A 21,880-nucleotide genomic window follows, 5' to 3' on the forward strand; every position below is an offset into this window, starting at 1 on the left:
GAAAAACTTTTGTACACGCGGATACAAAAAGGTGCTGTACTGTTTATACTGGTGTGATTTTTTTCAATGGCATAAGCGAAGTGAAAGGTTTGTAAATTCTCAACATGCAGTCTGTATTGTGCCTCCAGAAAGAGAAGTTAGACCTACACTGTAAACTGATTTGAATTTATGTAGCACATAAATAGAACTACAAGCCAACATGACACACAACCTTAAGATTAGAAGTTAATATCATATGAATTTAGCTTATTTAAGACCTGACACACTTTGCTTTATTCTTCCTTTATTAGAAAATCCACAGTATAATAGGCTGTATATTGCTCAGCTTTATAATTTAACACAACTAAAATACACATTTTATACAGCAGCATTCATTGTCACCTTTATAAAATCTTATAGATACAAATTTTTCAGACCTTCAAAATAAAAGCTCTTTCTTACTTTATGTACATCGTCTGAATTGGGCAGTCACAATGTTTTGTGACAAATGTAAAAACACTCAGGGTAATAACTCTTGAAAAGTTAAAGTTATGACTAAAAAAATATTTGATATTTCATTTAAAAAAGTTAAATACGAGGTTGTTTCTTCCTTTGGGGAAAAAACTTGACCTGGGGTATCTGCATCAGGTACATTGGTGGTTGAAGGATCCTTCTTACCACTTATACAACAGCCAATTGTCTCCTGTCTTGGTAATACCAGTAACGATGCACATTTACAGTCCTGATCTAAAATAAATGTTTAACAGCTGCCTTGAAAAACAGGTTATAATCATACACTCAGACCTGTGAACCCACAAGTCCAACCTGTCTTTGATGGAAACTGATATTATGATATTATTAATGTGTAGCGTTTAGCAGGGAGGGCTGATCAACATGTCAAATCTTTATTTTGTTATTTAAGAGATGTCTCCTCACAGAAGTGTAACCTCTCTCCACTCTTCCTAAAGATGTTGTAAAAGACAGCAGAGGTATTTTTTACAAACTTTTTAGTCTAAGTATAAAACCCATTTGTCTTTGACCCGGCCAGCTTTTTTCAACCTAAATCAAAGCTTAAGTAGCTCAGGTCTGTTCTATCGATGTGAGACTCCTGGTCCAGAGCCAGTCTGTGGTTTCACAGGTCTTTGAACAGCGGATGCTGCAGGGCCTGAGCAGCTGTGATCCTGGTTAGAGGGTTCAGGTCCAGCAGCTGGTCCAGCAGGTCGTAGGCCATATCTGGGACTCGGTCCCAACCCCGCTCATCCTTCTCGACCTTACAGTCGGCCTGTGAGCTCTGTTTATGAGGGTGTGCAGTTTCTAGAGTCCCTGACTTCTCCTGGGTGTAAGGAAGAGTTTCTCCTGCTCCATCTTTGTGTTGCTTTAATGTTCCCTCAGTGGGACGATGTGTTGGTGTTTCGTCTTGGATCTTGTGACGACGGCTTGCAGTGGCATCTGTGTTTGTTTCAGGAAGTGGTGTGACATCATCTGGCGTTGGCTTTCGTCCTCTCAGCGTCTCACATAGTGTCCTGAGGTCCTGTCGAGGAAGCTCCCGACTGCAAACCACCGCCTTGCCTGAAACCAAATCACATGTTCACGATGACACACAAGAGAGCCTTAACTCAATTATAACTTTGTTGCTGGTTTTTTATTAACATAGGATCCCCTTTGTTATAACAGAACAAATCATTAAACATTCACAGAGTAGACACACTTCAACTTTAATGAAAAACACACAAAACTGTCACTGCACGAGTTTACACGAGTGATTATCTTATCTCTAACAGATGTATCAACCTTTACAGAAAGAAAAGAAGGTCCTCATTTTCTTTTTAAAGCTGATCTTATAAGTGATCCGGCTGTAATGTTCTAGGTCAGTACAGTCCTTTACATCACAGTCACCTTTGAGGCATTAGATTAAGTAGATAGACATTTAGGCATTAGATAAGATCTGTGAGGAACGATTGGTTTATGAGATGTTTTGTCCATTACAGTCTTCCATGAATCCCCTCTGCATTTTTCCTCAGACTAAAGATTGGATACCTGGCATTCTTTTTATTTGTTAGAAAGTAAGAGCTTCTTCTAATGATGGATGATTTCAGCATATTTGTTGTGCTTGTGAGTGTAAGTTCAACCACAGGGAAAGAGAGGAATCAGTGTGTGACTATATAGAATAAATACTGGTACACACCAAATGCCTTGGCAGCCTGGATGGTCTCCTTGGAGCCTCGTATGGTCATAATCTGAGTGAGGGCGATCAGGTCGTCGCTGGCTTTGAAGAACGGGTAACGTCCACTGAGCAGTGAGAGCAGGATTACACCAGCTGACCACACGTCAATCGCTGCAACACAGAAACATCAGCTCATAACTATAACAAAGAAGATAGTCCAGTTCTGAGATTAATGTCTTTGCACAGCTGTCACTCATTACTTTTGTTTTTAGCAATCATGGTTTATAATACCAACCTGTTCCTTGGTTTGGACACTTTGTGAGGACTTCTGGTGCTCTGAAGCCCGGGGTCCCGGCCCGTGGGGCCACCTGCTGCTTCCTTTCTCATGAAAAAACACATGAAGCAGGAGTTTGAAGTGAAAGAACTCATTAAGAAAAATAATCAAACGTGAGGAATACAAATGAAAATAAGAAACTATTTTAATGACAAAACATTGACATTTATTTTTAGCAAACAAGTCAGATGATGGATCCAGATTTTTAACTCAAGGAAATGTTAATGAATCTTTCGAATGGAAATATTCTTTTATTGAGAAAAAGTTTTATGGACTTAAAGTCATGAGCAGACTTGTCAATAATGAAACTAATCTTAAGTGACAGACCCAATGAGGAACTTTACTCTCTGTGTTGACTTAAAGTGTCTTGTGATGACTGTTCTGTAATTTAGTTTTTTCCTGTTTCCCCGTCACCGTGTTGTCTCAATGGCCTCTACAGTTTTTAGTGTATAGTTTGGATCTTAATTGGCGTCTGGTTTACTTAATACTAGCTAGTAAATAGTTGTAAATACATTATACCTTTATCTTTATTTTATTACTACATATTCTTATTTTACTTAGTCTTTTACTGCTGCAACTTTTCCCCCACTGGGGATCAATAACAGATTATCTTATCTTACCTGGACATGCAGATGTTGCAGACCCGGTCTGTCAGGTGACAGTTACAGGTGAGGCCTAGCTGTACAGTCCTCGCAGGTTTCTGACCGCTGCTCTGGGTCTTGACGGGCAGCGGGCCCCGGCTGGCTGCAGAGAGCCTTCGGTTGGCCGGGTCCTCGGTTTTTACAGACTTCAACAGCTGAAAGGTTTTATGAATAAATACCATGACTGTGTTCAGAACTATATGCCCATCACTCTTTAAAGGTCTGCATCATGGAAAGTAACTCTGCCAACAGATATGAAATGTTCATTTGTTCATTCATTCACAACATTCTTTGTTTTGAGAGTTTCTGTGTCAACAGGGATGTAGATAACTCTTCAATGTATGAGCTGACCTAAGAAACCTCTCGAGCCAGGTTGATATGTAGGACAAACAAATTTAACCACCAAACATTTTTTTAAAGGAATCATTTTGTTGCTTGAATACAAATGAGTATCTTAAATCTTGTGGGAAAAAAAATATTTTTTAAATATTGAGTTCTATTGGCCGATCTTAAGTGAAACCTCTCACATTTCCTGAATCATACTCTCCACTTGCTCACCTCGGTCTTAAGAGCAGCATATTTAGTGGTGGATGGAGTTGGAGTGCAGCTGTTCAGGTTCCTCTCTCCAAAAACAGGCCGTTGCACTTTGCGTAGAGCTGTCAAATTCTAAAGAAAATAAACATGCATGTAAGAATTGAGCTAAAACTAACACTTCAGTAAAGAAAGCAGAAAACAAACAAATCTTCCGACAGACAGATATTTGAATGGAGCCCTAAATGACATTCCTAACACAACTTGAAGCTTGTGTTATCCATTAACTTTAACGCAACTCTTTGAGAATTCTGCTTTCAATGAAAATAAGATTAAAAAAAACTAAACGTGGACGTTAGCTTCTGACGTAGTGCGGGGGCAGACACCTTTGTATGCTTTGTGCATGAGGTGGAGGTAGCGACAGTGGTGGTGACAGAACGTGCTTTTTTAACCAGTGCCCTCCGAGAGGCTGAGGAAGAAGTGGTGGTGGAAGAAGACGAGGGGGAGGGAGGCAAAGTGGTGGACTGCTTTGTGGGTGGAGGTAGTGAGGTTGAGGCTGTGGTGGTTTTTGGAGGGAGTCTAGTTGGTGCTTTGCTTCGCTGTGTGGCTTCTTGTTTCCCTGTGGACCCTCCACCTTTTTGTGAAGACCTCTGCCTCACCACCTTCAGCAGATCAATCTGGGTGTCTGCTGTGCCTTGAGCCAGGCCAAAGTCCACCAGCGCATACCTAAAAAACACAAGAGAGAAATTAATAAATTAATTGAAAAAAATCAACTCAAATGGAGTTTAACCGTACACCATGTCTTCATTTACAGCAGAGTGTGACTACTCACATTCTGCTGCTCCTGTTGTAGAGAAAATTGTTTGGTTTGATGTCTCGGTGAATGATACCAAACTGGTGGACGTGTCTCAGAGCCTTCAGCAGGTGATAGATGTACACGCGGACCTCTTCAAAGCTCACTGAGCCAATGATTTCCTGAGGAATCATTTTTAAGTTGGTTAACACGTTATTTTTTGTGATGTATGTTACATTACAGACAGTTTCTAAGTGTGCAACCATGTGCTTACCATAATAGGTTGATGCTCCATGTAGGGCATGACAATCACCACATGATCCTCCTTCCTGAAGCAGTACGTCACACCTATTACGTTCTCTCTGCCACTGCAAAGTGGGCGGAAAAACGCATAGAGAGGCAAAAGAACAAAGAAAGATTTCTTTCTAACTGCAGCTCAATCATAAAAGTCTGGATGAGTAAACAGCCAAAATAACAATGAATAGTGAAAACCTACAAAGGAACATTGACCAGGTATAATAACAGAAATAGTGAACAAGAAACTCCCAAGACACTCCTTTGAATTTGTCATAGAGAATACAAACAGTACGTTATCCGTGTAACAGTGATGTAAAACTATTCACTAGATCAATAACCCTTTATTAACACATTAAAGTTTTGACATACCCAGCAACAGTGAGACACTGGAGCTCAGCAGCGATGCGTGTTGGATGACTGGTTGGGATGAGGTGCTTCAGAGCGAACATCTCTCTCCTCCCGTCCCGCATCTGAGCCTCCCCCAAATACACTGAGCTGAATGTTCCTGAGGCACAAGTACACACATCATGAACATGTTACCTTTTCTGCTCGGATAAACCCAACAAGGTGAATATGTACCAAATGTGTACATTACAAACTAAGATCCTAAACAGCAACACTCCAATTATATGCACATATAAAGTTTTGCAGGATGAGTACCTTCGCCGATTTTGTCCATGATGTGGAAAACCTTAGCCAGCTGAGGAACAGCTTTGTAGACAGACTCGATGTCTAGCTCTACATCCCCTGAAAGAAAACAGAAACAAATATACATCAGAGTTGCATCGCACGCTTTTAAATAACCAATGCTATATTACAATTACAATAAACGTTACTGATTGTAGTGCAAATAATGATACAAGCAACTATACAAGCATGATAATTATTACAGGATTTAATTAAAGTAACTTTTAGTCCATTCCTAACCAAACATTTGATCAAAATGCAAAACAGGAAAATATTCTAAATGTACACTAAAAAATATGAACAAATATTACACATTACACATAATAATACATATAGAGCAGAACATTTCCTGTACAAATGTTTCTCTGCTTACTTACTTGAGATTTTGCTCCTCCTGTAACCTCTGTCAGATTTAATATATCCATTTGTGCTGATGTCTTCAGTGTTTACAGGAGACAACTCCATCTGACAAACATAATAAATCAATATTAACAAACTTAAAGACGTCATAAATGTTAATGACTGAAACTTTGGCACTTTCATTATAAACGCAGTAACTTCTATCGTTATGTCATGAAGTCATGTCACGAGTTGTCAGAAACTATGAAGTTACATTTATAGAGGAAGAGGAGACGAGTTACAGCTACTTAAACTTCCTGCTGTTCCTCACTTACACAGAAGTAGAAAGACATGTAAGCTACAGTCTGTCAGGAGAGCTAACTACAGCTCGTAAAAAGAAACTTACCTCTAATTTAACATCCATAAACACGCCGGAGTATTGTGAAATTATTTTTAATCGGTTGTAAACTGGTATATGTTAATCCACATCGATGTGCGCACAAAGAAGAAGATTTGATGAGACTTTCAGGAAAAAGCTTTTCCGCCAACAAAACTACGCGCTCAAAGTGACGTCAGAAATCTCGCGTTGCATCCGCTCAACTCCCGCGATATCACGCCTTACAAAGGAGTAGGTCTGGAGCATCGACTGTGAATTTAACAGTTTATGGTCTGGATTTTGTAAATTGTCCAAAGCCAGTTTGTATTCCCTGTAAGTGAGCTTTAAGTCTTCTTCATATTCAGTGTCCACAGTGGGATTGGATACACATTCTTGTCTTACTCAAATCAAAAAAGCGTATTCAAAAAATCTGAAATGATTATAGCTGAATATGGCACACGTTATCAATCCTGTCTAATGTGTTTTATGTTTTCTTTCTAACCTTTTGCCAATTTTAGTAAATGGACAGGCCAAGGCATCTTTTGCTCCCCAAAATATTCAGGTTTACTTAATAGTTTTAACCTGGGAATACTTAATATCAAAGCAATAAACATGAAGCTGAGTCACTGCCAAACAAACAAACACTTTATTTATAAATAAATAAATGCATAAATAACAGGAGTAAACTTGGGAACTGTCATTGGAAACATTTTGTTCCATTTTCAATATAAATATATAATAACACTGAACATCTGATGTAAAGCTCAAAGCTTAAATATTTTACATTTACAGCAATTCCTTCTAAAATATGCCATCAAATATTCCAATGAACGCTTCCTCTTCTTTGCTGTTAGTGCTGAGATGTATGTAAAAAAAAGAGGGAAGGGGTTAAGCAGCTATGTGAGTGTAAAATATTACACATTTATTTCATATGATTTTTTGGTGTGGGAATGGAAAAAGTATGTTATTGAGTGTTTTATTGTATTTTCTTCTACCTTGTGTTGACAGATGAGCTTGTGCCGCTTGAGTCAATCATTGATGAGAAGAAATCAAACCTGGTGAGAGGGGCCACACAGGTCTTGCTTTGTTGGGGTAGATTTTCTTGTGTTTTTAGTTGGATATCTTCAGTGAAGATGTTCTGTCTCTACGCAGAGAGAAACAGGGCAGGCGCCACAAATTTCAGAAAGCTGTTAACTGTCACCTTTTAATTTTGCAATTTATAAACTTGTAAAGGATTCACAATCATGAAAAGAAACCTAAACCCTATGATATCCTTCATTTAATGTAGCCACACAGCTGATGGACACTGTGTCAAACATTATTTTAACTGGACAGTAATGTAATGTGACTCTCACATACACAGCATGAGATCACTGTTTAACAAACCAAAAACAAGTCTATATATATCTAATCATGTTCTCTTTGTATATGTAAAGACAAAATATGACAAAATCAACATGTGCACAGACTTCTGTAAGCACATAAACACCTTCTTATTCCAGTCAAGTGTGATTCTGCTCTGTGTTCTGACTGCTGGTGAGGGTCCTGGTCTTCTGATTTCAGGACTGAAAGTCGGTGAAATTGACCTTAAAAAAGAACGATAAGAGAAGTTTTTCATGTTATGAATTATGAAACCTCCGTGATTGTTTGGACTTAGTTGGAGGTCATTTTTGCATCATTTTTTTGGCCTTACTTGAGTGGTGTTCGGGCAGAGGTGTTTACACACTGCCTGGCTTGTGACTGATGGGTGAAAACTGATGCAGCAGTAAAGCCTGCACATTAGAATATCAATTTATACAATAGTAAAGGCAAAGTCCCTCATACCCTCTGAGCAATGAATGAGTAAAAAACAAATACTGCTTAGGTGTAACTACAATGTATTGATATCCCTGCCTTCTCTCCTGAATTAAAGTTAAAAACAACTTCACTCTACCTGCTGTGTTGAGGGCAACAGACTTCTGGACTTGAGGTCTGGCAGTAGCAGCATTCGAGACCATTGATGTCTCGCTCGCATGCACCAAGTTCTCGTCATCAAAGTCACCCCAGTCGTCCCATTCACTTCCAAGATCAAAGTTCACAGTGGGTATTTGTGAGAATGCTGTGTTCTCACAGTGAACACCCTGATCTGACATGGCAGGTGACCTCTTTGGGTAAACTGAGTTTATTTTATTGTTCTGGTTGGGAAGAGGATTATCGTTCGGACAAGGCTGTCCAACGCTGACTCCTGGGTTCACCCACACTAAGGAACCTGAACACAGAATATTTAAAGCAGGGCTGGTTTTAGTTATTGTGACTTAAAGGTGATTAAAAAAAAACTACAGTTATCAGAACTGGGATCTTGTAAAAAAAATGCATCTGTATATAAGAACATAAATATCTTTGTTATTTGTTAACTTGTCTCTGACTTAGACTGAGTTTGATCAGGATTGATTTCCTACACCTAATTTATTGAAGTTTAGTCAGTGTATTTCATTTAAAACTCCCGGGTATCTTTCTGTTTGTGCATTTGTAGATAAGCTGGCCCTCAAAACTAGAATGTGATGGTCAAAACACAATCACTATACATAAACAATGTAAATATAGTTATTTTCACTTGCCGTCGTTTATCTCCTGGGTTAGTTTTCATGAAAATATACCGTAACTTGTGAACTATATGGTGCTGTTAAATGCTATACTTGTAGTGTTCTAAAATGAGCAACTAAAAATGGCTATGGTGTCAAACCCACATAGTACACACTGAAAAACAATTGACATGAGATTACAGTTAAACCAGCAGTAGGGCCTAATCAGTAAAAGTGAGTAGTTACTCTGATGAGGAGTATAAGATGTAGCAGGTGTTTGGGAAGGTTCCTCCGTCCCGTTCATGTCCTCCAGGTAGTATTGATGATCTCAAAATGAGAGAGATGAAAAAGACAATCATAGATCATGTAATTGTTGAACACCTCATGTCGGGTAATGTGCTGAGCTAATGTTCATTAGGCCATCTGCTCACCGCTGTCAAACTCGTCCAGACAAACTGTGCCTGGCAGCTGAGTGAAGTCTTCTCCTGTCAGGTCCACAGTCTGAGCGTGAGGTGTCACTGAACCTTCATATAGATTAGCTCCATACCTTTATTAAATAGAATAACACATAAATATATTTTAGCATCAGACAGTCAGATGGCATTAAAGCCAAACTTATTTATCCAAATGTAATTTTCTCTCTATCTGACAATCCTATAAACCGCAGTTTGTTAATGGACTTTTGTTACGTTTTTACTTATGAAGCAAACTGAATTCAACATTTGTCCATGAATACCTGGGAACAGTAGATAGTCTCTCTTTGGGTTTGTAAGAAAACTCCTGCATGTTGACAGACTCACTCTGCTTGTTCATTCTCATCTGAAGAACAAATCACAAAACACAATTATTCAGCTTAGTTTACAAAAAGACAGATCTTTTGTACTATTATAAGCAAACAAACATAGAATTGTCTATCTAGTTATCTAATTCACACGATTATTTCACCCATATATAAAAACCTACAACCATACACGAGTATTATAAGTGTATGTGAAATTTATACAAGATGCATTTCACTCGTATTGTTTTGAATCTGCATGTTCTCCGTGGTAACCCAAATCTTAACTCAATCTCTTTTGTGTATATGGACTGCATATTACTAATGCACATACTAATTCACAGTATACAGTGTAGCATCTAAAATATGCATATAGGATTTTATCCATAACACATATTTTCCTGTTCCTATCATTTTTATTAATGCAGAAACTCTGTTCCTCCATGGCTGACATGTCTTGTAACTGATTTTAACTAGTTGTGACATGGCAGTGACTCATCGGCTCAGACTCAACGTCAGGGCAAGACAGGTGTTTTTCCAGGAACATTTTTGCATAGAGTGATTTGAATAATGTCGTACTGTGTTGAGTGTTATCTAACCTCAGGTTCATACCTCCTTGCAACCAAATAAATGCTGAATCGTGACAACTCACGTCTGTACAACTCTTAAGACCTCATTTCTTATGAATGCAGCAGTGTAAAGAAGACTAAACAGCGCAGGCTTGGACAGACTCCATCATATGTGCTCTCTTCCTCACCTTGAGTCGTTTGACAGGAGTCTGTGCAAGGGTGTCACTCCTGTTTCTCAGGTCGTTCAAATAGGAAGAAAAACCGGATTCTTGATTTGTTGACCTCTTCCGTGCCACAGTTACACCCACTTTACCTTTGGAAGGCAAAAACTATGAACTATAATTCCACAACATTGTGAAAGGATCTCAATAAACTTGATATATAAGTGCGCAGAAAGAAAAGCAGAGATTTAAACGGGGTTGTACTCACAGCAGTCATGTGCACAGAGATCTTTATTCTTGCAGAAGTGGTTGCACTGTCTTTTGTTGCCTGAATCTGACGGTTGTTTGTTGTATTTGAAATGTGAAAAAGTCACATTTAAGTCTGTTCAATATTCTTGCATTAACAAAATCATCAATGACAAAGCTGTGGTGTAATACCTGGTTCTGCAAAAGATGTGGCACCTTCCCTCTGAGCCACAGCCTGAACTGGAAGCTGTGGTTTCTGTGCAGAGTTCTGTGGTCTCTGTCCAGTAGGATCATATGATGTATGGTATCGATTATCAGTTTCAAAACTCCTGGCTCTGGAGTAGTACACCTTAAACTTCTGCTGGATGTCCAGGCCCACTATAGAGGAGGGAATGATAATCAGTTATAACATACATAGCAGGAATATCTGTAAATGCTGTGATTATATTTTTATATGAAAGGTATGTCCATGGTTTACCATATTCTGAGCTGATGAGATTGACACTGATCTCCTCTCCCTTTGAGGCCTTAGTCACCTCAATCTTCTTTGACCAGCTGCCACACTTCAACATCAGCAAGTCCCTGAAACAAGACGATGCCTGGTGAAAATGAATTCACCACTGATTCTAAATACATACATTATAGTCAAATGTCTTGGTTACAAAACTGGTGGAAGCATGTTAAGTTTCCCACGTGAGTTTCTGCAGGAAGACCACAGTGTTGTCGGAGTCGCCAATGATCAGAGAGACAAAGTGGTGGTCGGGAGCCGTTCTCCTGGACAGCAGCTGGGCTTGGTTTTTAAGGTTCACCTTCACCAAAATCTCAGCGGTGGAACAACTACACTTAGGAAGCTGCAAAATACAGCAAGTCAGCAACATCATTAAAGACAGACAGATAGATGGATAATATGAAATAATAGCTTCTTTACAATAAGTTATGATCAATCTTTTACCTGCTCCAGAGTTACTTCATACTTTGGGAGACATATGACAGACTCTCTGATCTGGTTTCCAAATGGGGGATGTCTGTTGACAATCTGAATACATAAAAAAATAGTACAAAAAGAAATCATATCCTAATACTTGGCTTGATATGTACCTGGACAATATGCTTTTAAAATAATTAAAAGGTTTAAACACAATCTCCAGATTCTGTTTCTTAAAACATCACTCAAACTTTTGCAATGGGGTTCTGTTATGTTTAATTAATGTTATACGTTTCTTCCGTGGAGCCGCCAGTTCTCCTGTTTCTCCTCTCACTGTGTGTCCCTCTGCACCCTGCTCCGCCACTCTCCCTCTCTGAGCAAAAATCAAAAACTCCATATCTAAATATACAGCCGTTTTTTTACATTAGAGTAGAATTTTAATCAATTTTTTCACAATCAGGAAGTTTATTTTGCCATAATTTTCGATGCACATGTTGACATTGTGCAGCAGGCTGTTTATTTATGTGATTGTGTGACATTTGGAATTTGGCTCATTTGGATTTGACTCAGAACTGACTCTTATATGTTGTGTATTGCCTTTCAGTTCAAATATATCAAGATATGATCCTTTGTCCATATCGTGCAGCCCTTCCTCTAATGCAGCTCAAATAATAGTTAATCAAATCATTTGAATAAGACTGAAAAAAAAAATGTGTGGAAAAATAAGTTGTTCTTTGACTCACCAGCTCAAGCTCTCTAGGATTGGATTCCTCTATTTTGCTGAACGTGGTGAGTCCAGCGTTCACCATGGCAGTTGATAAGGTCTGGCCTGACAATCAAAGTGAATGAAATTTATTTTAATGCATGTTTATCCTCAGGGAATAATGTTTGATTCATAAATTGTATACAACATTTATTCCATTTACAATTAAAATGTATTTTTCAGTTCTATATTCACACTGTTTGGGGGAATAAGTCCTATACCATGTTATTACTATACATATAGAGAGCATAGACTTGAGAATGTATCTACCTATCTTCTCGAGCTGTTTGGAGACATACGGCGAGTTTTCCCAAAGCTTGGCTCTGAAGCATTTGGCCAGGATCAGGGAGTTGAGCAGAGCAGAAAAAACTGTCTTGGGTGTCTGACTAAGAAACTCCGACAAGCCTGAAGGATAAAATCATAATCAAGTGAAAACTTTAAGTCGGATAGAACATTGTTTGTGGAACATTTGTTGTCACTGATTCATCCAACATACATTTGCTGATGCGCATCCCATTCCTGAAGATCTTTGCTGTGTCCTGTGCGAGTCCAAACTCTGGGATTGAAATGGAACCCAACTGAGCCTGAATCAAGCTGGAGATAAAACAACAAACACAATAGGGCTCACATGATTAAAAATCCATCAAATACAATTGTGAACCACTATTGTCTTCTTTTTTATTTAACAATGCTTTAAAAAAAGAGAAAGAACTAAAAATGTTAAACGTACCAGTTTACTTTCATCTCACTGCTTTTGATCTTTCCCTCCATAGGAAACCTGTAAAAATACATGAATATAAAATCTTATGTAAAAGTAAGTTATGATGCTGCATATGCTTTTAGAACAACTTTAAATGTGTCTGACCTGATCGTGATTCTGTTCTTGTCTCTGTTTAAAGTATTCAAAGGCCTCTTCTCGTTCACTCTTAACTGAATGTCGCTGAACTCTTTGCTGTTTGACACCAACTCAATCTGAGCACACAGACACTTTTCATCAAAATGTTTTTTTTATGCAACGCAACGCAATGTATACAGGATCAAAATAATAGAGAATTCAAAGGATTCCCTTATGCAAGAATTCAGGCTTGCAGCTCTGTCACTTTGTCTGCATTTTGTAATAAATGTTTCTCAGGTAGCCTACCAGGTCAGACAGGCTCTCAGTGCCGGACACTTGGCTGAACTGTTTCATGGTATCAAAGGCAACAAAGTACCTTGCCATCAATCTGCCGCCCTCTGCAAGGAACAAAGAGTTGATTAAGAACAGTTTGATTTCTTGAGTATAAGGCTAAATTAAAAAAAGGGGTGTTGTTTTAAGTCTACACCTCTGAACATTAGTCAACAAATAAACAAAAGAGGTGAACATTAAACAATGTGTAAACGACTCAAAATGATTTGCTCTCTACCAGTTGGCTTTATGTTGATGTCCTCGTCCATGTCAATCAGACCGAGGGAGGACAGAGAGTTTAGATTCCTCAGACACAGTTCTACGACACCACAGGACAAAAAGTGACCATCTTAAACGTCTGCAGTTTGGTATAATGTGCACATCTAACCCGAAAGGTTAAAAGTCCTAGGAATCTAATATACTGTAATGACCTAATAGAGCAAAACAGCTGTGGCTCACCTTGTAATTTCGCTTCAATTCCGTATCTGTCCAAGTCAGCCGAGAAACCTGAAATTGGATTTGAGGCACAATACTAAATAATAACAAAGACAAAGGAGCTAGACACCAATTTTGATCAAATTCACTGTCTGTGTGTGTATGTGTGTGTGTGTGTGTTTTGAGCTCTGACCGTAGTATGTGGGGTTCTTGAGGGCTCTGATGTAGAGGAGGGTGGAGCGTATCCAGTCCAGAGCCATGTTGACATCACTGATTGTTTGGAGAACAATCTCAGCATTCAGGTGCTCAACCAGGTGACTGTGTAAGCTGGAGGAAACAAGGATTCCGTTACCTTGTGCAATACTGTGTCATCTCTCTTCTGTGAAAGAGCAATAAAGCAGACTGAGAGAGAAAGAACAAGACAACATGTCAGTGACTGAGCTGTTACACCTGCTCTCAGTGATTTCAATCCCATTCATGAGTTTAATGTATTTGTCCTTGGTTTGCATCTTGGTCATGATCACTGCAGTCGCTGATGTGTCAAACTAGAAGAAGACAAAAGTACTTAAAGGTTAGTAATTACTCCGATGCTCATTTGAAAGAAGCCTCAGGCACATTAGTATTAACTGTACATGTTCAATAATCAATAGCTGCAAACGTACTGCCCGATCAAAGAGGCAAATTAGTGCCTGTTACACCCTGAATGCAAAGTGTAACCTACAGAGATCAAGGTCGTCTTCATCATCCCTGTGAGAGGGCAGTTTGTTTGCAGTCAGCATTAAAACATCTAAGATTCAACATATCACATGAAAGACACCAAGTCGAAGTCTAATGGACAATAAATACAATAGATTAAAAAAAACTTGTTAAAAGGCAAACACAATTAGTCATTTAAAAAAGCAATTACAGCAGGGACAACTGCCAAAAAACAAGGAGAAAGTTAAAACAGATTTAATAAAACAAGAATAAAAAGTTTTCATTTAAGTGTTGTCAACATTAAACATTTCAAAGCGTTCTAAAAAAGTGCAATGCTGATGAGCTTTTTTTACAAGCAGCATCAGCTTGAAGGTCAGTTTATCAGAATGGTGGGTTCTAGGTTGTTCCGCCCCTGAGCTGGTATCTGAGGTAGTAACAGAGGCTTAACACAGGCAATGTGGCAATGTGTACACTCAGAGCCAGCAAGACAGAACAGCGCTGTTTGTGCGTGCATGTCTGAGTATGAAGCTTCTTCTCTTTATTCACACGTTGAGTCTCCCGAGTAGATCAGTTTGTTGAATTATTTTTTAACCTTGGTGTTTTAAAGGGATAGAGTGGATTGAACAACAGAACAAGAACACAAACAAACTGATCTATTAAGGTGAAGCTGACCATAACATCCAATAAGGAGAAAATGAACAGATCTTTCCTCTGACAGTTAAAATAATAACCTGAGTCTGCCAATTTCATAAACAAGCATCATATGCACCGATACCGTTTTAAAAGTATTGATATAACACTGTTGCACCTACACTGGTTGCACACATCTGCCCTAAAAGAATACATTGCAGCATCACAGCCCATAACGCAGCAGCTGGCAGATAAAATCTACTGAGGTAAACTTTGTGTTTCCAGTAGTGACCCAGACTACAAAATGTGTAAATAGGTAAAACAGTTTTACTGCAACTTAATCCTCAAGAGCTATACTGAATCCAGACCTCTGCTGAGACAAGGAAAATCCAGATTTTTTTTTTTTTTATCAAGTTATCTCAGTCCTACTCAACAGTTTTCAACAACACAAACTGGATGATCTATCCTGATCAAATCCAATACTGTATCTCCTAGTCTAATCCGATTGATTCGTCCTTTTTTCAAACAACTTGAGTTCAAGATTTGATCCTACCCCGTAGCATTAATCTTGATCATTTCTTCTTTAGAACAGCTGGGGCCTAGTGACAAACTGATCCACTCAGATCCTTGTTTTGTGATTGTAAACCAAGAACATTAAGTGTCTCTGCCATTACTTGTGGTCTTCCAGCTCTTCCTATCATCTGCAGCAAGTCTGCCTCGCTGTACTCCTCACAGGAGCCCGACACGTACTGCATGGTGGACTTGATCACCACAAGATGAGCTGGTAGGTTCACTCCCATGGCCAGAGTCCTGGTGGTAACTAGGATGTGAAACAGATTAGACCACAAACAGAAATTAAGACATATATAATAAAAATCTGATTTTATATCTCTCAACATGTAGGAAAAGTTTCTGTTTTTTCAATATGGTGTGATGAAGCTGCTGGAATATTTTAGTTTAGAGACGCAATAAGTCTCTTTGGACTTCAAATTTAGAATTTTCATTTCATAGTCTTATAATGGCTTTAATGTATTTAAACAGGAAAAAAAATAGTGCATGTCATTCAATATTAACATGAAATATTTCATATTGCTTGTTTTGAAATATGACTTCCTATGATCTACTGACTACTTTGACCCAACCATGTAAACATAAAGCTTAGGCGGAGGCCTCACAGTGTTTAAACTTGACACGGATGAAATTCTGATTTGATGTCATCTGTCACACTTGTCTTTCCTGTCTTAAGAGTTACAAAGAACATAAAACATGGATCATGTTGCACGCTTACAGTTACATATCCATTTACAGCACATAAAACTGTGCCAGTGACAAAGTCTCACAGAGGACAGGCAGGTCTCCCAGAGTGAAGGCCTTTTCTATCAGCTTCCTATCAGACACATCAACTCCTGCATGATGGAATCCAACACCTAACATCACCAGATCTGCACAACAGACAAAATACAAAATAGTGTTAGTAGATCGTCAGAGTCAGTGGAAAGAAAATTAATCTTCTAGGTTTTTGAGTGAAGCAGGTCTAAAAGTCTGCCTGGTTACCCCTCACATTTATTTTTTTAAAGGGAATCACCTCTTAGTTTTGAATCCAGAACAGAGTTTGCATATTTCATCAATCTAAAGAGATCAAAAGGTAAACAGAAACAGTCAAAGATCCAGTCTTCAGTGAAATAAAATGAACTTATCAGCAAAGGGTTTTGATGAAAAGTTGAGAGATGTGTAAGAAAATACAAGCATGTATAATTATTTAAAAAAAACCTTTGCTTGTGTTCAATGCTCATGATGAAGCGAGCATCCTTAGCCAGAACTGTAGCTGACTGCTGGGCTCCTTTCCTTGTAGAGCAGAACTACAGAGAAATGTAATCATGACAGCGTAAAGGTAAACTCATTCCACTCTCCTGAATAACTCTTAAACTCAGCAGAAAAAAAATAATTTATAGTTTTGCCAAAATTTCCAAACCAACCACAAGAGCAGGCTTCTGGTCAGAGTATGTTTGAATGATGTTGGCCATCTTGTAGTTGAGTGACAGGTCAAACTTGAACTCTGTTTGGTTTGGGCTGCTGGGGAATCCCAGCACCACCCTCCTCAGCTTCACAGGACGATGGCTCTCATCCATTTCCAGATATGTGGCTGGACCACTCTCATTAGAGAGCCAGTCTGCTATCTAATCACAGAAAGTTCATTATATGACAATGGTTACTGATCTTCACTAGAGATGCAGGACAAACATCAACATTTCTAACCAGGTGACCTATTCTAAAGTTTGTATCTTACTATATCACAAATAAAGCATTCCAATTTACATATATATTAATGTATGATACCATTATAAAATATTTGCCCATATTGCCCTATCTAACAACTGCTGTTTTCCTTTTGTTAGCAGCTTACATCAGAGATGTTGGGTATAGTGGCTGATGCAGCCACGAACCTCATAGACAGGTCTTTCTCTGGATTCTGTGCCGTCCTGTAGGCATGTACCGCCTTCATCCTGCTCACCACCACCTCCAGAGTGGCACCTCGGGTCGCATCCTTCACCACATGCACCTGGAAGAACAAAATGTGTAATTTTACAGTTGGCTTCAGGTACTTCATAAAGGCTCAAAGTGTCGGCTCTGAAGTCGCCTTCAAGAAGCCCCTTCAGTTCCAACAATAGTTATTTACCACTGTACTATGATAAACATACGGACACACATCTCACACTGACACCCTAGACAGACAAAAAAAAAAAAAAAAAAAAAACAAGCGTACACTGACCTCATCAATAAGAAAGAGCCTGACCAGCTGTAACAGACAGTTGTCTTTCCATTTTCTTGTCATGCTGTCCCATTTTTCCTGAGAATAAAAAAGTCACAATACAACATTTAGAATGTTCATTAAATTCCCATTCATGTTGTTTGTTTTGTGTTGTTTTACACACGGGGGTTGTCAAGATGATGTGGGACTCCTGAATCTCAAAGAAGTCATCGATCTCCGTGTCACCCGTCAGCTCCTTACAGTTCAGCCCCAGAGGACCAAACTTCTTCTTCCAGCTCTCAAAGCACTGACTGCACAGAGCTTTGATGGGGGCCACTGGCAAGGCCAAACAACAAATCTTTTTAGATTTAATGCCGTATATTTTGTGAATATGAAACTTGCTCTCGGCCAAATGTACTCATACTAGTGACACAATGGGATTCTCACTATAGACAGCTTTGACGTCTCTCCAAGGCTCTGATGTCTCCATTAGCAGACGGATTATAGCCAGCTCAAACAGCACTGTTTTACCAGATCCAGTGGGAGCACATACCACAAAGTTGTTACCTGTGTAAAGAACCTGTGAACAAACCAAACATAAATGGCAATGAAAATGATTTATTATTATATAATATATGCTCTGCCTTTTTGAACAAACTTGCTTATAAATTATGCTTACATCATCCAGTGCTTTGGACTGAACATAGTTAAAAAAGGGGAAGTTGCTGAAGACTGATCTGAATTTCGCTGCTTTGTAGGCTTCGTTAAGAAAATCAAACCACATCAACCGAGAAACTAAAAGGCACATTGCTAAAAAAATATTGAAATGTATCACAAAAAGGATACGGATTTCAGAAACTGGCCGCAGAATTCCAGACTCAGAAGACCCTGAAAAGTGCACAAGTAGAATAAAATACCACACTTTCACTTTCAGTCACACTTATTCCATCTTGACATTAATATTCAGAACTGTATTACATTTACCTATTTATTTGGTTGGAAATGTAAATTAACACTACAGAAATTGCTATATAATACACTTGGTTACAAAGTTTGGGACAGCTACATCTACAGCTACATCTACTGTTTTATCATCCACCACCTAGTGACCAGCATGTTTCATTACAATGGAGCAGTCAATGGGGGGAGCTCACCTCATTTCACCTCATCACACCCAAACACATTATGGCAACTGCTGCGATGGCTAGACACGTGCACACTGATTAACATCAACACTGTATGAAAGCTATATGAGTGTTATTTTGTAAACCATTCATAGGCTGTGAGCAGAGCGCCTGTCTGTGACTGTGTCTGTGCTGTGCAGCGACCTTGTATGCAGAGTGGCTGAGGTGTCATGGGCAGAACGAAGGCTCTCTTTGTGCCCTTGTCCTGCATCTCAGCATGTGCTGTCTGCCGCGGGGGTCGCTCGCTCGCTGCAGATGAGCCCAAAGGAGGGGGTGAAAAGGAGGACTCGGGGAAAAAAGGAGGAGCTCCTTGGCTAATGGTCGCCCGTGACGGCTGAAGAGGAGGAGGAGGTGGAGGAGGAGTTGCAGTCGCCATGGTAACCTGAGTGAGAAAAGTTTGAGGTCTGGATGCTGTCTGGCTGTTGCTTCCACTGAGGTCATGTGTGTTTGACGAGTCACCTCCTTTGTTCAGAGGCTGAACCTTGAACAGGCTGTTGTGGGAGGAAAGAGAGGAGATGCAGGGAATAAAGAATTATTAGTTAGAATGAGAGAGGACAATTGTTAGGCTTGGAGGCTCTTTTTAGGCCTTTGGCAAGGCGCATCCTCCTCCTCCTCCTCCTCCTCCTCCTCCTCCATTGAGAACATTTATTGGGTTTTTTTAGCATTAAAATTGTAACATCTTTAGTCTGAAAACAAATGTGCAAACAATAATATACATAAACCTCATCTTGATGTGTTATTGACACTTGCCTTCTCCGTAGAGGTGGGTCCAGAGACAAACATCTCCAGCTGGTGGCCACATGACCAGAGTCCTTAGGTGTTTCATCTCCCCCTCTACTGCTCTGACAGGCACCCTGAGAGTATTCCCTGATCTCTTCATCTTCCCAAAGACTGCCACATCTGCTGGTGCTTCTGCTGCCATCCTGACTTTCAATCTCTTTCTCATTGTCCGTGTAACTGAACGAACTGTTTACTTTTGATGGTAAGACCTTCATGCCAGTTGATCCTTTATAGGGAGGCTGGAATTTTGGGGGTTTCTGTGAGAAACCTGTGAGCGCAAGAGGATTTTTTTATTAAACCAAGATGTTGATATATGATTTAATAAGCGTGACCCACAAAACTGGGACAGCTTTTTGCTATTTAGTGTGCTTTTTAAATATATAGCAGAAATTTCACCAATCTGTCAAAATTATGAGAATAAATTATATGACCCACATCCAATTTTGTTAACAAAATCCACAGAAAATTGGGAACGCTTTAAAGCCTATTCATGCTATGGTGTCTGTGAGTCATACAGTTAAATTTAGCAGGGCTCCAATAGGCCAGAAACTGAGCAGTTTGCTCAAGTCAAGTGAAAAGGAAGTCACCCTCATCCAGAGCACAACATACTGGAGAGAGTAGAGAGAGACTCTGCCTCCTCCTGCAAACCCTGAGTCGCTGGAAATTGTGAAAGTGATGGAGGTGCTTCGAGCTGCCATGGACTGACTTCCTGGTGCAGTGGCTTTCTGTTACATACAGTCCAAAGGGAAATAATATATTTAGCTGAGAGAGGAAGTACAGAGAGGGAATATGTGAGGGTTTATCTTTGTACTCACACTTTGTGGACAATAGGCTTCTCAAAAAACAGATTGTCCAGGGACAACACGCAGTCATCAGAGTCCAACATCTCAGCAGGTCACAAGTGCACTCGGACATTTAAACTCGAAGAGGGCCAGTTTCACAAAGTAACTGTGGGTCTTTGTTGGGGCCTTCTGGCTTAAAGAAAAACACAAGCCAGAGGAACAACTAAACCAATAAACTTCTAGCTCTTCCTTTACAAAGATGATTGAATAAGAGGGGAAAGATACTGTCACAGAAAATTTGAAATCTTTTCCAAAGAATGGTCACTGCCTAACAAGACTATCATTAGTGATGGTTTAGCTGACTTATCCTCATAACGAAAAACACATAACTCTAACGTTGTATGGACATCATATTTACTGTGTATGATTTAAAACTGTTTTAAAGGATGAAAGAGAAAATGAAAAGACATTTGGACACAGTAATAGTATGAGCTAGAAATATTCCTAATGAACAATCATTTAAGATTCACAGATATGACAGACCTAAATGCTCTTTAAAATATATTTGAATATGTTTTGTAATATTTCAATACCTTATTATTTCTTCTTTTCCACGCATAAATGGCAAAAAGTCACACAACCTTGCTAGCTTGTGCTATGACGTAGCAACATTGAAATATAGGTATTTTACCAAACTGTTATAAGCTATTTCATACAGTTTTCTGACGTAGTTTGATCAAGTACTAGGCATTTTTAAGATGTATTTTGTTTCTGTGTAAGTTACCCACCTTTAATAATGAACAGACTTACTCATTATATGTTAAAACGCCGTTTTAGAGCTGGAGCCCACTGACGTTGTATTTTATTAATTCTGACCGAGATTCAATCAGTTGAAACTTTATTAGCATTTTTTTCCATTTACACTTACAATACTATGGCTACGTCATGTGGCCTAATGTTTTCATCCAAATTAAAACAGGCCAGCCATGACAGATGTTTATTGCCAAATTTGGTTTATACTTTGTTAGTAAACGTTAAAATACAATGCGTTTTTCCTCTTTTAAACTGGCTGAGAATAAATGACGCGGCTAATCACCTGCTTTAAACACAACAAAGACCTGTGAGAAGACAGGGCTTACAACCAACCTCTCCTTTGTTGGCATATACAATTATTTCATGTGCATTGCTTCTATGACAACTTTACTTAGCTAAACCAAATGTAATCCTACACACACACAAATACAACAAGTGAAGTCTTCATTTATTTTATGAACTCATACTGTGATTAACCGCCATCAACCTAAAATAAATCTGC

General features: G+C 39.0%; 2 protein-coding genes across 4 annotated transcripts; both read right to left on the bottom strand.

The window, feature by feature from the left end:
- Positions 1–266: 266 nt before the first annotated feature.
- On the bottom strand, positions 267–6,330 carry cdc7 (cell division cycle 7 homolog (S. cerevisiae)). Of its 3 annotated transcripts, none has more exons than XM_065953812.1 (12): positions 6,172–6,330; positions 5,804–5,891; positions 5,400–5,486; positions 5,109–5,244; positions 4,717–4,810; positions 4,482–4,624; positions 4,309–4,375; positions 3,677–3,784; positions 3,098–3,273; positions 2,439–2,521; positions 2,165–2,314; positions 267–1,548 (listed from the first exon to the last, which is right to left on the bottom strand). In XM_065953812.1, exons 1-12 carry the CDS (start codon positions 6,187–6,189, stop codon positions 1,112–1,114), a joined length of 1,587 nt encoding a protein of 528 aa, XP_065809884.1. In that variant the 5' UTR covers positions 6,190–6,330; the 3' UTR covers positions 267–1,111. The 3 variants fall into 3 exon arrangements, with proteins under 3 accessions (XP_065809884.1, XP_065809883.1, XP_065809882.1); XM_065953811.1 differs by having other exon boundaries at positions 4,093–4,375; XM_065953810.1 differs by having other exon boundaries at positions 4,036–4,375.
- Positions 6,331–6,773: 443 nt separating this feature from the next.
- On the bottom strand, positions 6,774–20,669 carry hfm1 (helicase for meiosis 1). The gene is made up of 38 exons (XM_065953316.1): positions 20,599–20,669; positions 20,393–20,508; positions 19,754–20,009; positions 19,137–19,494; positions 18,666–18,696; positions 18,499–18,569; positions 18,267–18,399; positions 18,004–18,155; positions 17,841–17,918; positions 17,475–17,630; positions 17,047–17,247; positions 16,841–16,929; positions 16,656–16,699; positions 16,411–16,512; positions 15,745–15,890; positions 14,195–14,289; positions 13,938–14,071; positions 13,769–13,816; positions 13,548–13,628; positions 13,286–13,377; positions 13,010–13,116; positions 12,875–12,922; positions 12,641–12,738; positions 12,415–12,549; positions 12,125–12,210; positions 11,409–11,492; positions 11,150–11,307; positions 10,935–11,038; positions 10,649–10,834; positions 10,479–10,538; positions 10,238–10,362; positions 9,439–9,521; positions 9,134–9,249; positions 8,075–8,389; positions 7,835–7,913; positions 7,631–7,727; positions 7,137–7,285; positions 6,774–6,997 (listed from the first exon to the last, which is right to left on the bottom strand). The coding sequence occupies exons 1-38, from the start codon at positions 20,667–20,669 to the stop codon at positions 6,943–6,945; spliced, it is 4,539 nt and encodes a 1,512-aa protein (XP_065809388.1). The 3' UTR covers positions 6,774–6,942.
- Positions 20,670–21,880: the final 1,211 nt, after the last annotated feature.

This window comes from Labrus bergylta, chromosome 4, assembly GCF_963930695.1.
Source record: "Labrus bergylta chromosome 4, fLabBer1.1, whole genome shotgun sequence".
NCBI classification, from domain to species: domain Eukaryota; kingdom Metazoa; phylum Chordata; class Actinopteri; order Labriformes; family Labridae; genus Labrus; species Labrus bergylta.